The sequence below is a fragment of the Genypterus blacodes genome, unplaced genomic scaffold (genome assembly GCF_046128005.1).
Source record: "Genypterus blacodes isolate CSIRO-AG114 ecotype Tasmania unplaced genomic scaffold, CSIRO-AGI_Gbla_v1 ptg000021l_1, whole genome shotgun sequence".
Lineage (NCBI taxonomy): Eukaryota > Metazoa > Chordata > Actinopteri > Ophidiiformes > Ophidiidae > Genypterus > Genypterus blacodes.
In genome coordinates, this window is record NW_027466834.1 from 10,518,259 (window position 1) to 10,532,226 (window position 13,968).

Sequence of the window (13,968 nt, forward strand, 5' to 3'; positions counted from 1 at the left end):
CGGACGCTGTGCCCACGTGACATGTGTCTGAAAGTGCGAATGGTCAGTCTCTCGCTCCAGTCTTGAAGCTGAGTGTGAATCCAGTGTGACTCTGCCCCTGCCTTCTCCCTTTTATTGACCTCACAAGAAGCGTTTGTACTCATGTAGCGATTCGTGTGAACCCGCACCAACTGCGAGGACCCTTTAAACACACCTGGTAAGTAATTCCGAAGCTTAATTCAAAAGCAAAAGTAACATACACTTGATGACAAATGGCTAATGTTAAGGTCATGATGAAACGGCGACGCACGTGATCTGTCAACGGTGTCTCTAGGTCGTCTTCACCTCTTAACAGCTTGTTTGTGTAATAAGTCTCGCTAAGAAGGTCAAACAGCTCCAAATAAGCTCGCTTAGGAGTAGCTAACGTGGCTAGCCAAACCGTCAAGCTGACACTAAGGTTGCTTCGCCCTCGCAGTGCAGATACTGTGATTTATCTCGTGAAAACATTCTAACTTGCTTTTTCAAACATCTTCTTCTTCTTCTTCCACATTCTAATGTTACCCAGCTTGTTTTTCTAGATAAGCTTTGTCTGGGGTTATGTAGGCGGTGTCAGGGACATAGTAACAGTCTGCTGGGCGGTGGTAGGGTAAGTTTAATAACTGCAGGATGTAGGTTTCAAGTCCTTATCCCGCCATTCTTCCCCTCCCTCTCACGACCACTCTAGGATGCTGACAGTCGCCTGGGTGCGGCTAACGCGGATGAGTGTACACCGGAGCGAAACCCAGGGATAAACCGGTCCGGACCGAGATCACCGTACTGCACCGAGGGGAGGAGGTCGGTCAGAGCTATGACCAAGTCCGAGTCGAAGAAAGGCGGCGCAGCACCGGCAGCAGCTCTGTCCGCGGGCAGGTGTGGCGGTGCCGCAGAGCAGGACAACAACGGTTCGGTAGAGCCGTCGGGGTACTCGGGCTGTCGCGATCCGAGCCCCCCCGTCAAAGCCAAGGTGCTGAAGCAGCCCTCCAGGGAGTGCCTGCATCGGAGGAACACGGAGTGCGAGGTGTTCGACGACGGAACCATCACCTTTTTCTGGTGAGTTACACCCAAGTGCTTTTTGGCAAGGCATGTGTGATTTTGAATGCTTGATCTCGGGTCAACACTTGAGCCAACACAAAAGCCTCTTCATACTGTAGGTGTTTTCACCGGCAGAATAGTGCAGTTTGTTCCCATTAACGGAACAAATCACAAATTGCTCTGAATAAATCTCCCTCAATCTGTCATGTTTACTCCACAATCAGCCTGAAAGGTGCTCTGCTGGCTGTGCTCATGGGTGCCTTGTTGTTGACACGTTGGTAGCTAAATTTCCAGCCTGCATCTTCAGCAGAAAGAGATCCACTGGAGAGTTTAAGCCAAGACAGATACTGTTCTGTCTGCAGCCAGTGAAACAGATGCACACCCAGCGATTCATTGTGTATTCAGGCCTTGACATACGAGGACAACGCGAGTCTAATCTACGGTGACATTCTTTCTGCAGGCAAAGGTAGAAATGCCCCTCAACTTGTCGCTCCGGTAGTAGTTAAACATGGTTATCTGTGTTATCAGCTCTGCTCAGTGTGTACAGCAAGGGGCGGGAGGATCTGCTATGATATCCAGTATCAACTGCTCATGACAGACAGTAGCAATAAGGCAAATTCTTCACATTGTTACTCTGACATGTTTGACATCCTGGCTCCTGATTAATCCGCTGGACTCTGACCAAAGGAGGCATAGATAGGAGCTAAGATGTATTGCATTCACCCAATTAGCACATATTTACAACCTGAATGAAGTCCCTATATGTAGATCTAGTATGGACATGTTAATTTATATATAAAGGTCCATTAGTAAAAGTGAGTTTGATTGGAGCCTTGCAAGGTTTAGGGTTGTTAATACTGCTTCTTAATCAATGTTGGTGAAATATGTAGGCACTCCCTATTTCGTATAATGGGGAGCTGATAAATGAAGAATGAAGTCCCACCCTTTTGTCTTGAGGTTGGCATGGAAACCTGTGGTCTTTAATCAAACATAGGCATCTTGGAAACCTCACCAGATTTATGGATTAGCTGCTTATAACATGACAAACAAGAAAGACATGACAAATCACTGACAATTTGTCTAATCCAGGTGTTGCACAATTGTAAGAAGTGCTGTTTGTTGATGGCGGCTGAAGTATTGAGGCTGTGGAAGTGTTTTCTTCGGTGACGGAGGCATGATCTTTATTTTGTAGAGTCATGAGGCTGATGAACTTGTGATCTTCAACCTAATGGCGCCATGGAAACAGGGAGTAACCTTTGCCAAATTCATTAACTGGTGTTAAAAAGAACATTCATTGAAAACGTGTCACATTTTTGGCTCGGTCAAGTCGCATTCTTGGTCAGAACTCCTTCAACCCCACACTCAGCCTGGAGCTCATCCTCTCTTATCCCAAATATGAACTATTCCTATAGTCCCATAGCACAGATGTCAGATCTGTCAGTTTTTCGTGTCTTACTGTATCTGGATGGATGCCAGATGATAAACACGGTTCTCTCGGCTGAATCGGGTTTGTTGTTCTTTGCATCTTTTCTCTCTCTTGACACTGTTGTGCCGTTGTCAAGGCAGGAGAGAAGCCCGGCCTGCCTAACAGGTTGGATGAGGAGGCGGTGAATCACGCAGGAAACGCTAATGTCACCTGGCACAGAGGCTCGTGTGACTCAGACTGTACTGCTAAAGCACCCGGTCATGGCAGCTTCCATGTAAAATTAGTATTGAATGCATTTTCCATTTTTTCTAAAATTAGATTTGTAATGCTATAACCCCGGGTGAGTCACCTGAGACTTACTTACTGCACCATTTTGGCAGAATGCACACATAGAATAGACAGTTGGATGAAGAGGAGTCGAGCCCAGTCGCTCTTTGAGAACCTATTTAGCTCTGTAACCCTTTCTTTGTTCTCGGGTGGCAAGGTGACATTTACCTCCTCATGGCTGCCGTGTATTGTCAGGTTCAGCAGGTTTATGACTGTGACAATGTCTATCTGGTTTGTTTCATTTGTCCTCTGCCGCCTGGTGTTGCCGCTCTTTTCTGGCTTCCATTAATGATGATGTAATGAGATCCCCGAGTCGATATATTTTAAGCACACATAACTGCTGCTGTTTTCTTTGAGTGTTATTCTCTCAATAGTGCTGTTCTCTCAAACAAATTGCCCCCAATCCCCCTATGATGTACACATGCTCCAGAACACTAACTGGCTCTCGTTCTTAAACACTTTAACACGCAAAGCTCCAGTTAAAGAGCCTCAAGCTGAACAGAGTTTCCAAAAATGTGATCTTTGATGGACAGCAGTGAGTAATAACATGTCTCTGGGTGCCGACAACTTTATTTTCTTTCACGTTCTGAACTGACCCCCCTCTGCTGAATGATCAAAGAGCTGCTTGAAAGGTGAAATAGTATGAGAAACAGCTTTTTTCCTGCCTGTTTCCAATTGGTTAACGCCAAGACTGTTGGTTTCCACAATCAGTAGTTATCAGTAGTCTATTTTGTCTTACTGATTTGTGGTCGACTCTCCTTTCCACCAACACTCATTCTCTCCTTCCATCTCTCCACAGGCGAGCACACACAGTCACAGTGCTGTTCATTCTGACCTGCGCTCTGGTCTACGTCACGCTCTTGGAGGAGACTCCTCAGGACACGGCCTACAATACTAAGAGGTCAGTCGTCTTCATTTCCTCCTCTTCCTCCCGAGCCAACTGGCTTGAGAGTCTGCCCCAGCGTTTCTACTTCAACCGCCAGCCTCTTTTTGTTTGCTTAGGTCTGAATGTTACAACAACAAAGTCATGGCACAGTTTATGTCTGTTTTGGAAAACACAGGGAGACCAAAATAGTACAGTATGAGGGCATCAGTTCCTTGTGGTCATGCGATGCAATTCTCAGAAATAAGGTCAACCGATAAAGAAAACGGTATTTATCTTACTCTTAGTCCACATTGGCACGACGCCACGGGAGGTGCAACTCCCTTCACGTCAATCTGGAGCACATCCGCCACCTTTGGCACAGCTGGCTCGCTCTCTGGGCCGCATGTAGCCGGAATGTACCGCAGCTCTCCAGAGTAATAAAGCCCCGATGAGCAAGACAAAAGTAACAGGACGTTTAGTGTTGGAGGGAGAAGAGAAAACAAATTTTAATCACTACTGAGCACAACCCAGTTCATTATGCTAGAGAGACACACACACATGCTCTTCAATTATGATAGGAAGTAGGATTTAGTGATCAGTACAGACGTCCTGTGCTTACGAATTAGAAGTAACTCTTAAACATTAAGAAGTACTTTGCTGAGAACTATTCCGAGTTCTCACAGTTTCTCCAGGGAGTTCCTTCCTGGCTCACAGGGAGGATTATGGAAATTTGAAATGACGTCTGCAGACACTGTGACAGATACTTTTGATGATGATGATTCCTCACGATGCTTTGTTGTTGTCTGATGTCGGAAAACATTGCCGAGTGTCTCACACAGACGATGCTGGAGAACGCTCGTCAATTCTCCCAGAATAGCAATCTGCTGTGTCGTACTGTGTAAGGCTTTGTCAGTCGGAGCTCTGCTGCTGCTTTGATTATGCAATCATTGATTCTCACTTATTTTTATAGTCTAGTGTCCTAATTTCGTTATCCTCAGCAGTTTTCCGCTAAAAGTTCTCGTGAATGTGGCAAGATCTTTTTGTTAAGCTCAGCGCAAAAACGTGGCAAATGCAAATATTGACGAATCGGTTTCACTCAGCAGTTCTGCAGCCAGAATGACCCTCGTGTAGGAACTAAGAATAGTTCAGGAACTCTAAATTTACCGGTACCTCTATGTGAGTGGGCGACGCTTTGGACCGATGCAGACACCCGTCTCTGTTAATGAGTGAGTGTGTGTGCAAGATTGTAGAATGTTGTGTGTTAGTGAGGCATTGAGGGATCTTAACAGGATTTGCTGCAGTCAGCGCTGTCCGGCTCATTGGGGATAAAGACACTGGAGCCTCTTCAGGCAGCAGAGTTCACACACACTCTCACGTACACACTCGCTTGCACACTCGCTTGCTCATAACTCTATTGATTACTAACGCACACACACTTACCCTGACTCTGGCATGTTTGTATGTTGCTTTTACAGACCACAGAAACCTTTCTTCCTGCTCATATTTAAGGCTTTTAAGTACAAACAAATGCTGGAATGAAATTACATTGTGTATAAAGCGGTTTTCACGTTTTTGATGGACTTCAAATTAAATTGTTTGTTGATGTGCTCCTGTAGAGGGATTGTGGCCAGCATCCTGGTGTTCCTCTGCTTCGGAGTGACCCAAGCCAAAGATGGACCTTTCACCAGACCGCATCCAGGTAAGAGCAGCACATTAATACATAAACGCACACAAAGAAACACCAGTAATCTAAACCTCCCTGCCCCAGATTTAACATCATGGTTGAATCTTTTACTGCCACGCAGCCAAATCAAACCACCACAGCCTTTTTTCACTCAACTGATCTCAAACCATGTGCTTGCATTGATGGAGCGTTTGCAGTGCTGTTTTATGTTGCCACTGGCATGACATCACTTACAGATGAGGGGAAAAGTTGCGATGCATTAATGTGAGCGTGCACCCAGCATGCAACGGGACAGGTTTACAAACACGAGCGGGGAAACATTTTTATAATCTTATCTGCAGTCGATGCAACTCGACTCTGCACAAGCAACATCCGATCCTCCCCGGGACAAACGCAGGTGTTGAGTCTGATGTTTAATGGAGGATCGATTTCCTCTGCTCTCCCTTCCTGTGCAAATGGCTTCGGGGATCCTGAGGCAGGTTAACGCTTCTCTGATCAATAGGAACATTTGGGAATCTGCGCACGCTGAGATTTGCCGGTAACAGCATTAGCGTCGTATATGAAAGAGTCTTGATTCCACAATATTCATCAGGATTCATAACAGCATAAGCACACACACGATTGAGAATTTAACGGGCTATGTGTGACATCATTACATTATCTTACATTAGTAAAAGACGGTCCTAGGGTAGAGGAGAGATGGAGATAAACATGTTACACTGTATATTCGTTGGCGGTTCTTGGAGGCATGAAGTGGCCGAACAAGAATTTTGGCTTCTGTCTTTGTCTTTTCGCCCACTCCCTTTGTGGTACAAAGACAAGGGGGATTTGTGTGTGTGCGAGTGTCTATGCGTGTTAACTTGTTAAACATCTTAGCGGTTGACCTGTCGAACCAGCCAAGTAGGTTTGTGATGGTTGTTCACCTCGTTTTTAGTGCTGTCAAAACACCACAGGCGTCTGTTGGGGGGGAAAAGAGCCGGAGGGAATTTCAGATTTGCAAACTCCCGAAGAATCTCCCACCGGCTCACTGGGCGGGCGTGCCGCACAAAACTGAGCTCAGACACACACACATTCATGGGAATAAGGGACAGAGCATTTGAATAGAAACAGCAGGGTGGCAATTCTTATTATTACCAAGAACAGTTTGAGGTTTGTGCATTTTGATTTCAGTCTTCAGTCAGTCAGTGTTCTATTACATTCACTGTAACCATCATTTCTGTTGTTTACTGCCATTGTCAGCATATACAGTTGTATAAATGCAGTAGCAGGAGCCACTTTGTTGTTCTGATTAGAGCCCTTTACAGTAGCACATCCTGATTACAGACAAAGGAGTTTTGGCCCGCTCACAAAGCCGGACTTCACCTCACAATCTTTCTGATCAATGATTCATCCCTGACGCCACCAATTCAATTCATTCAGTCAAGTACGGCTGTGAGAGGAGAGGAAGGTCAATGGTCTATTGTGCGACGTACTTGAAATGGCTTCAGACTAAAGGAAACGCCTTGAACCTGCCAGACTACAATATGGCTTTAATTAAAATTCTCTAATTATTATAGTATTTTAATGATGATTGTATTAGATATGGTGATTTACTGTTAGTGCACTTTTAATATCACATTTTAACACAGCCAATGTCCTCCCTCTTTCTAGCGTACTGGCGGTTCTGGCTTTGTGTCACTGTGGTTTATGAACTCTTCCTCATCTTCATCCTGTTCCAGGTGGGTACGCCGTCTTGTGAGGCAGAAACGCTCCGACTCGGAAACATTCAGAACACAGTATTCCCTATAAAATGTTAACTCTGCCAGTTTTATTCTTACCTCATGCAGACGGTTCATGATGGGCGACAGTTCATGAAGTACATAGACCCAAAGCTGGGTGTGCCGCTCCCTGAGCGCGACTACGGAGGGAACTGCCTGATGTACGACCCGGGCAACGATTCCGACCCCTTCCACAACATCTGGGTAAGACCGGCTCCTTTCACCGTTAAGGGGCTTAGAACTGAACCTCATTGAGCCACGTCTGACACAGTTTGAGTCCGTTTGTGCTCAGTGTGTTCTAATAATTGGCTAGAAATGATCCCGATCGCAAACATGGTGGCAGCTGAAATGTCAACACCCTTTTGGATTACTAAGGCATGGGAAGAAGTTTCTCTTTCTCTTTTTTTCTTTGGCAGATTTATTTGTCACATTAGTTCTCACCCTCTTTTCTCTCATGCACACGTCTTCTTCCCTCCTCTGGTGAAGCAGTCTGCTGCCGACGCCATAACTCAGACCTCATCTGTGCTGTTGGCGCCATTTCAGCCTCGCTCACTGAGGCAACTTACCAAGTCAAATTATAGCAAAGTTATTTAAAATTCCTTTTCAAAGCCTCCGCATCCGAACAGCGCTCAAATAAGCATTTTGTGACCTTACCAGTTTAATGTCCTATCGGCCACCAGACTCATTTTTGAGGGAACGAGCTTAAAGGTTTATGCTACTCGAACCCGCTGATCTCTTATGCAGACAAATATGAAGCCCATAAATTGGGAAAAATACAAAATTAACCCCACAACACCATAAAGCATTCCTCACTGACCAAGTAAATGGTGGAATGAGTTCACAATTTGTCTTTTGAATAAACAAGATTCACAGTCAAATTGACCTGCCGATAAATGAAGATGAAACTGAAACTAAACTACATCGTGCTGATTTGCACAGCAGGATGAGCTGAATCCCTGACCCAGTATTCTGTGTGCTTGTGTCTCCTTTGCAACCAAAACACACCAGATGTGATGCTCTGAGACATAGACGGCTCTTATCAAAAGTGTGTTATGGCTGTACTGTTATGTTTCTAGCTATCGGGGTTAAAGCTCGGCTGTAACGGTTGGATGAACGTGTTGGTTTGTCTCCACAGGACAAGTTGGACGGCTTTGTTCCGGCTCATTTCCTGGGCTGGTATATCAAGGTGAGTTTATCTGGTGGGGTGACAAAAGAAGACACCAACTCATTCACAGTCTGAAATGATCCAGTATTTAGCCAGTAAACGTTCTAAAGAGGTCATTGATAAACGCTCTCTGCTGACCTGTTCGTCTCTTTCTTTGCGTTTCCTTCCTCAGACACTGATGATTCGCGATTGGTGGATGTGTATGATCATCAGCGTCATGTTCGAGTTCCTGGAATACAGCCTGGAGCATCAGCTACCAAACTTCTCTGAGTGCTGGTGGGACCATGTACGTAAAAGTGTCACGCCAGCACATCACGTCATCAGAAACGTTTCTTTAATTTGCGTAACCAGAGAAACATGAAACCCTTTGACAAAAATGCCTTGCTTCCTCCCCCAGTGGATCATGGATGTGTTGCTGTGTAATGGACTCGGGATCTACTGCGGCATGAAGACCTTGGCCTGGTTGTCCATGAAGCCGTACCAGTGGCAGGGCCTCTGGAACATTCCCACATACAAGTACGACTTTACAACCACTGCCTGACTAACTTCTACTGAGGACACCTTGAACCTGCAGCAGTTGCCCTTCCAAAGCAGGATGTTCTGGATGGTTCATTCCAAATTTAGATAAACCCGCTGTTAAATCAAGTCCTCTCCTCTTACAGAGGAATCAAAAGCAGGAGAGAGTGTTTCATAGAGGATAGACTTGTTCACAGTGTCCTCTAGTGTGTGTGTGACTGGACCGTCTCATTGTGAGTTGTGGCAGAGACATAACGGTCATTTCTCTCTGCCAGGGGGAAGATAAAGCGTATAGCCTTCCAGTTCACGCCGTACAGCTGGGTAAAGTTTGAGTGGAAGCCCGCCTCCAACCTGCGACGCTGGCTCGCTGTGCTGGGCATCATCTTCATGGTAAGAAACGCCTCATCTGTCTTTTTAACGTGAGCCGCTCATGTTGTGCGGTTGGCTGAGTTGGTGCTCCTGCATCTCCCAGTTCCTCCTGGCCGAGCTGAACACCTTCTACCTGAAGTTTGTGCTGTGGATGCCCCCCGAGCATTACCTGGTGCTGCTGCGCCTCGTCTTCTTCGTCAACGTGGGAGGCGTGGCCATGAGGGAGATCTATGACTTCATGGACGACCCGTGAGTGACAGCAGCGCAGCACGGGGGCGGGGGTCGTTTGTTTTCCTGCTATTATATTCCGACTATTTGTGTAAACGCGCGCCATTTCCCCCATCAGGAAGTTCCACAAGAAGCTGGGGCAGCAGGCGTGGCTGGTGGCCGCCATCACGGTGACCGAGTTCCTCATCGTGGTCAAGTACGACCCCAACACCATCATGCTGCCCATCCCCTTCTTCGTCACGCAGTGCTGGCTCTTAGGAATCTTCCTCATCTTCAGCTGGACCGTGTGGCGATTCTTCATCCGGTAAGAACTGGGGGGGGGGGGCGCTGGTTACCGGGGAAGAGGCGAAGTGTAAGTGTGTGTGTGTGTGTGTGTGTGTGTAACAAGTGGCAGGAGTTTGGTGCAAGTCCCTAGTCTCTAGTCAGGAGAGAGCAGCTAGAGGAAGTGCACATTTGAGCCAGATTAGTAACTAAAATGATCCCAAGCAGTGTTTTGTTGTGTAGAAGCTTAAACACAACATTCACATGAAATCTGGGTGTGTCCTTATATGCCAGTGAGCCCGTCCGGTGTCATTTTCTTTAGCAGTATTTGTTGTTCACCTTTGGGTCGAGTAGCGCTCCGGTCCGGTGCGGCCTTGCCCCCTCCCAGCATGTTCAGCTTCTCATCTGTTCTCTTCCCCTCCCCCCCCGCATCCATCCATCCATCCATCCATCCCCTCCTTTCCTCCCTCCTGACCTCTGGCCCTAAATGTCCCTTCAGCTCTGCAGTAATGTCTCATGTCCACTAAGGTAGGTAGAGGAGAGAGGTGCTTTGCTCTGTCCACTCCCTCCTGACAGCGTTGTTCTTTTGTGTTCTTCACGATTTCCTCTATAAAGCATCACCGTCATCATCTGGATCAGTCTCCTCTTGCATGGCACTTTTGCACTTTGTTGTTTTTTTTGCTGTGGTGAATGTTGCCACAGTCGTCTTCAGCCTCTTCCCTGGATTTGAAACACTGAAGCACTGTTCTCTGTATTTGCTCTCAAGCAGTCGGTTAATTTAGGACGGAGACAAGACGGCTTGTGGCAAGATTAGATGAAGGAACAGACGGGAGACGCGCTCACTGGTTTGGATAAAACAGGAGAGTTTGTTTGCTGTGTTGCTTTGTAAGCCAGTGAGTTCAGCTCCTGCACTTCCCATGGTGCACCAAGGACACCAGACACTAAAGCATGACATTTTGTAATTAATACTGAACCTGGCTCAAATTGTCTGCTGCAGAACATCCCGTTGTTTGTTTCCGCCTGGTGTTTGAACCGGATAGATCCTCTTTGCATCAGAGTTCAGTTTCCTGTATAATTTTATGAAGTGCGTCATTAGATTCAAAGGTGAGCACGTTCAATGTTTGTGTGTGTGTGTGTTGCCTGGATGTGTGTTTTTGTTTCTGTTAAAAGCGTTTCCTGTTCGTTTTCTCACAGGGACATCACGCTCCGCTATAAAGAGACCCGCCGGCGCAAACAGGAAGTCCCAGCCGACAGAGAGCGCCCTCTGGGCAACGGTAGCACGGCAACCCCGTCAGGGCGGAGCAAACTGAACGGCAGCTCTGAGACGGTGCGGCAGAGGAAGTCTTGAGGGGGCTGGGGGGAAGAGACGGGGGCGGGGTCTGCCGGTCACCACATCGGCAGTTATCGGAGGGAAAAGGACAAAAGGTAGACGACAAGAATGCAGGGGAATCATGACAACTACACACAAAGAGGAGGAGGAGGAGGAGGTGTGTGTGGCCTACACTGTTCTTGCGCCTACAGGAACAGACTCGAGTCATTCCAGTTTTGGCTTTTTCACTGTTACCACATACTCACTGAACAAAAACCGAATGGAGGCAGGAGGTGGAACGGCCGACTTTCATTCACTGTATTGTCTAGTTGTTGTCATATCACAGGGATATACCTCATTCTGTTTTTAAAAAGGATGCTCGGGGGGAAGTAGAGACAGGAGAAGGTGCGTTTCTTTGTTATTTATACATCGCGTTTGATGCTGGGTGATTAATTTGGGGGCTGAGGAGGAGGAGTTAGATTAGAATAAGGAGGGAGGATGGGCAAGCAGGGAGGAAGGACAGACCCTTTTTTTTGACCAAAGTGAAGATGTCACCAAGCACGTCGGCTTCTGTAAATACGCTTTGAGTTCCGTCTCTTTCACACCGGTGGAGCGCTCAGACCGGTGAGGAGTTTCTGCATATGCAGTGATTTAGCAGGACCGGATCAGGATTCTGTTTAGCGTCCGCTGCTATGCAATCTTCAGTATGGACCTGAGACGAGCTCAGTTCTGATGGAGCCCGGCTGATAACGACACATTTCACTGTTAGAGTTAAGTTATAATGGCTGTTCTCCTTAAAAAAAACTGAAGTGGAGATCCATCCACCGCATTTGTTGCCCATTTCTTCCTGCATATTGTTGATATTCTAGAAGACGCAATGACTTGGTTTGGTCCCAGGTTCATGCTCCATTGTTTACACCTGTGAGACGATATCGACTCTTTATTCACACTTTATCTTTTGCGCCTCGACTCCACGATAGAAGTCTTAATTACACGCTGAGGGGGAAAACTCTCCCCAGGCTTTGTCCTTTAACAGAACGTGTTTGTTGGAAAGTAATGAACCATATTCTGGCTATCTCAACAGCTGATGTACACAGTATATGGTCTACGTTTCGGGTATCTTCTGTAGAGGTTTTGTTATCGTTATTGTTATTTCCTGAAGGTGGATATGAACACTAGATTGTATCCAAGTTGCTTTTGTGGAACGAGTCAAAATCGTTCACGACAATCACAGCTGTGCTGGGTTCCTTTCTAAAGGAGAGGTGTTGAATAACATCTGGATGACGTTTGGGTTCAGCCATTAGCACGTTCAGTCACGTCTGAATTTAGCAATATCTGATAACATTTAAGCCAGAAGTTTTAATTTTTTTTTAAAGAAAACGTCATTAAAATTCATGTTCTGATTTGCCTGGAAAAATGAGGACCAGCCTAGAAGTTGGAGAGGGAAAGGTGGCGTGTTACGTTGAGCTCTTTTAGGTGTGGGGCTGTCGTATTGCACGTGCAATCAGCCAAAGCTTCTATCTCATTTATGCTAAAGCCATATATGCCACATAGCCACACTGGAGCGGCTGGTAAATCATGTAGATTCCTTTTTAATTTCAACTAAAGTTCCAAAGCCAGCTCGGTCGGTTAGTGAGCGCACAAATTGATCATGAGAGGAAGAAAGACTCCGAAGGTTTGAAACCAAACTTGACTTGCACAGTGAAGAAGTGAAGGAAAATCAGGATCTAAAGATGTTAAAGCGTCTGTTGCATTTTCTGTCGCGAGTTCCACGTCTGTTCTGAAGTCGTCGACGGCTCAGAATGACACTAAATGTTTGTCAGGCTCTGTAAAGGACGATCGAATGGGAATCGACTCGTCTACATTTCGCTTTCATCATCCAGGCCTTTAGCAGCAGAGTGAACATTCTCCAAACTAGTTTATAGTCTTTGTCCTCGTCGGGTGTCGTGTCTGTCCCATCAGTTGTAAATTTCTCGTGTGTGTGTGTGTAACCAGATTGTTTGTGTCCCAGTGGCTCAAAGATGAAGTAGATGACATCATGAATCTAGCTTAAAAAAAATGAGCTTGCTCCCAAAAATGCCAGGCGGTTGTTTATTTATGCCATATGTAATTCTTGATTTTATTCTGCCACATACACCTTTGCAATACTTCATCCTTACTACTGCGACTGTATATTTTGATCTCCGTTTTGGATATTTACTGCTGTGCAAATGTAAAACCTAAACCTAAAGATGTCTTAGTTGTGTCCTAGTGTATTGGAGCTATCCTGTGCTGTGCTAAATCGGACTCGAGAACCTTTTGTAGAAGTTTAGGCAGGTCGTTTTTTTGTTTTTATTCCACTAATGAAATCGTTATTTGGACTTGTGCGTCCTTGGGATCCGATGCGTCTGCGTTCATGCCTTAGATCGGTAGAAGTCCTTGTTGTTTGAGTCGGAAGGCAGAGATGGAATATAAGACTGCCAAACCTGTGCAGGATTAGTTTCCGTGTAGTTTCATTTGCAGCCACATGGGGGCGGTAGATGTCACGTTATCTCCCCAGAGGAGTCATCTGCTTGACAACGACCGTGGACAACTTGCTGTATGAGCCATTCTCATTCATTTGGTTTGTGAGTATAAACTGAAAGATGCTGCTGCACCACCATGTTATTTTATAATGTTTTCAATAAAATCTACTGAAAACCTGAGCTGGGTGTGACCCGACATTCATTTATTTGGCCAAATTTGTACATAATACTGGGTGAAGGTGGTGGCTTACACTTTCTGTCCTGCCCCTATACACACATTTTACTGATAAGGCAGGCTGAGGAAGTTTGTCAACCAATCGAGCTCATCATGACTTTTGAAACTTTCCTAATAATTCCAAACTGATAGGACTGTATCAACACCTTAACACTCAGAATTCCAGCAGTTCAGCCTGATTTGGTATTTATTGCATATTCCAAACTCCATCCAGCAGCTAGATGTCTTACACATAATTAATCTGCATATATATTTTGCATATACAGTAAGCA

At 45.9% G+C, this 13,968-nt stretch overlaps 1 protein-coding gene across 1 annotated transcript; it reads left to right on the forward strand.

Annotated features, from left to right (window-relative positions):
• ptdss2 (phosphatidylserine synthase 2) lies at nt 1-13,641 on the forward strand. The gene is made up of 13 exons (XM_076141895.1): nt 1-196; nt 704-1,068; nt 3,603-3,704; nt 5,285-5,367; nt 7,003-7,070; nt 7,179-7,313; nt 8,245-8,295; nt 8,447-8,560; nt 8,672-8,790; nt 9,066-9,180; nt 9,263-9,408; nt 9,506-9,691; nt 10,843-13,641. Exons 2-13 carry the CDS (start codon nt 827-829, stop codon nt 10,994-10,996), a joined length of 1,515 nt encoding a protein of 504 aa, XP_075998010.1. The 5' UTR covers nt 1-196; nt 704-826; the 3' UTR covers nt 10,997-13,641.
• Nucleotides 13,642-13,968: the final 327 nt, after the last annotated feature.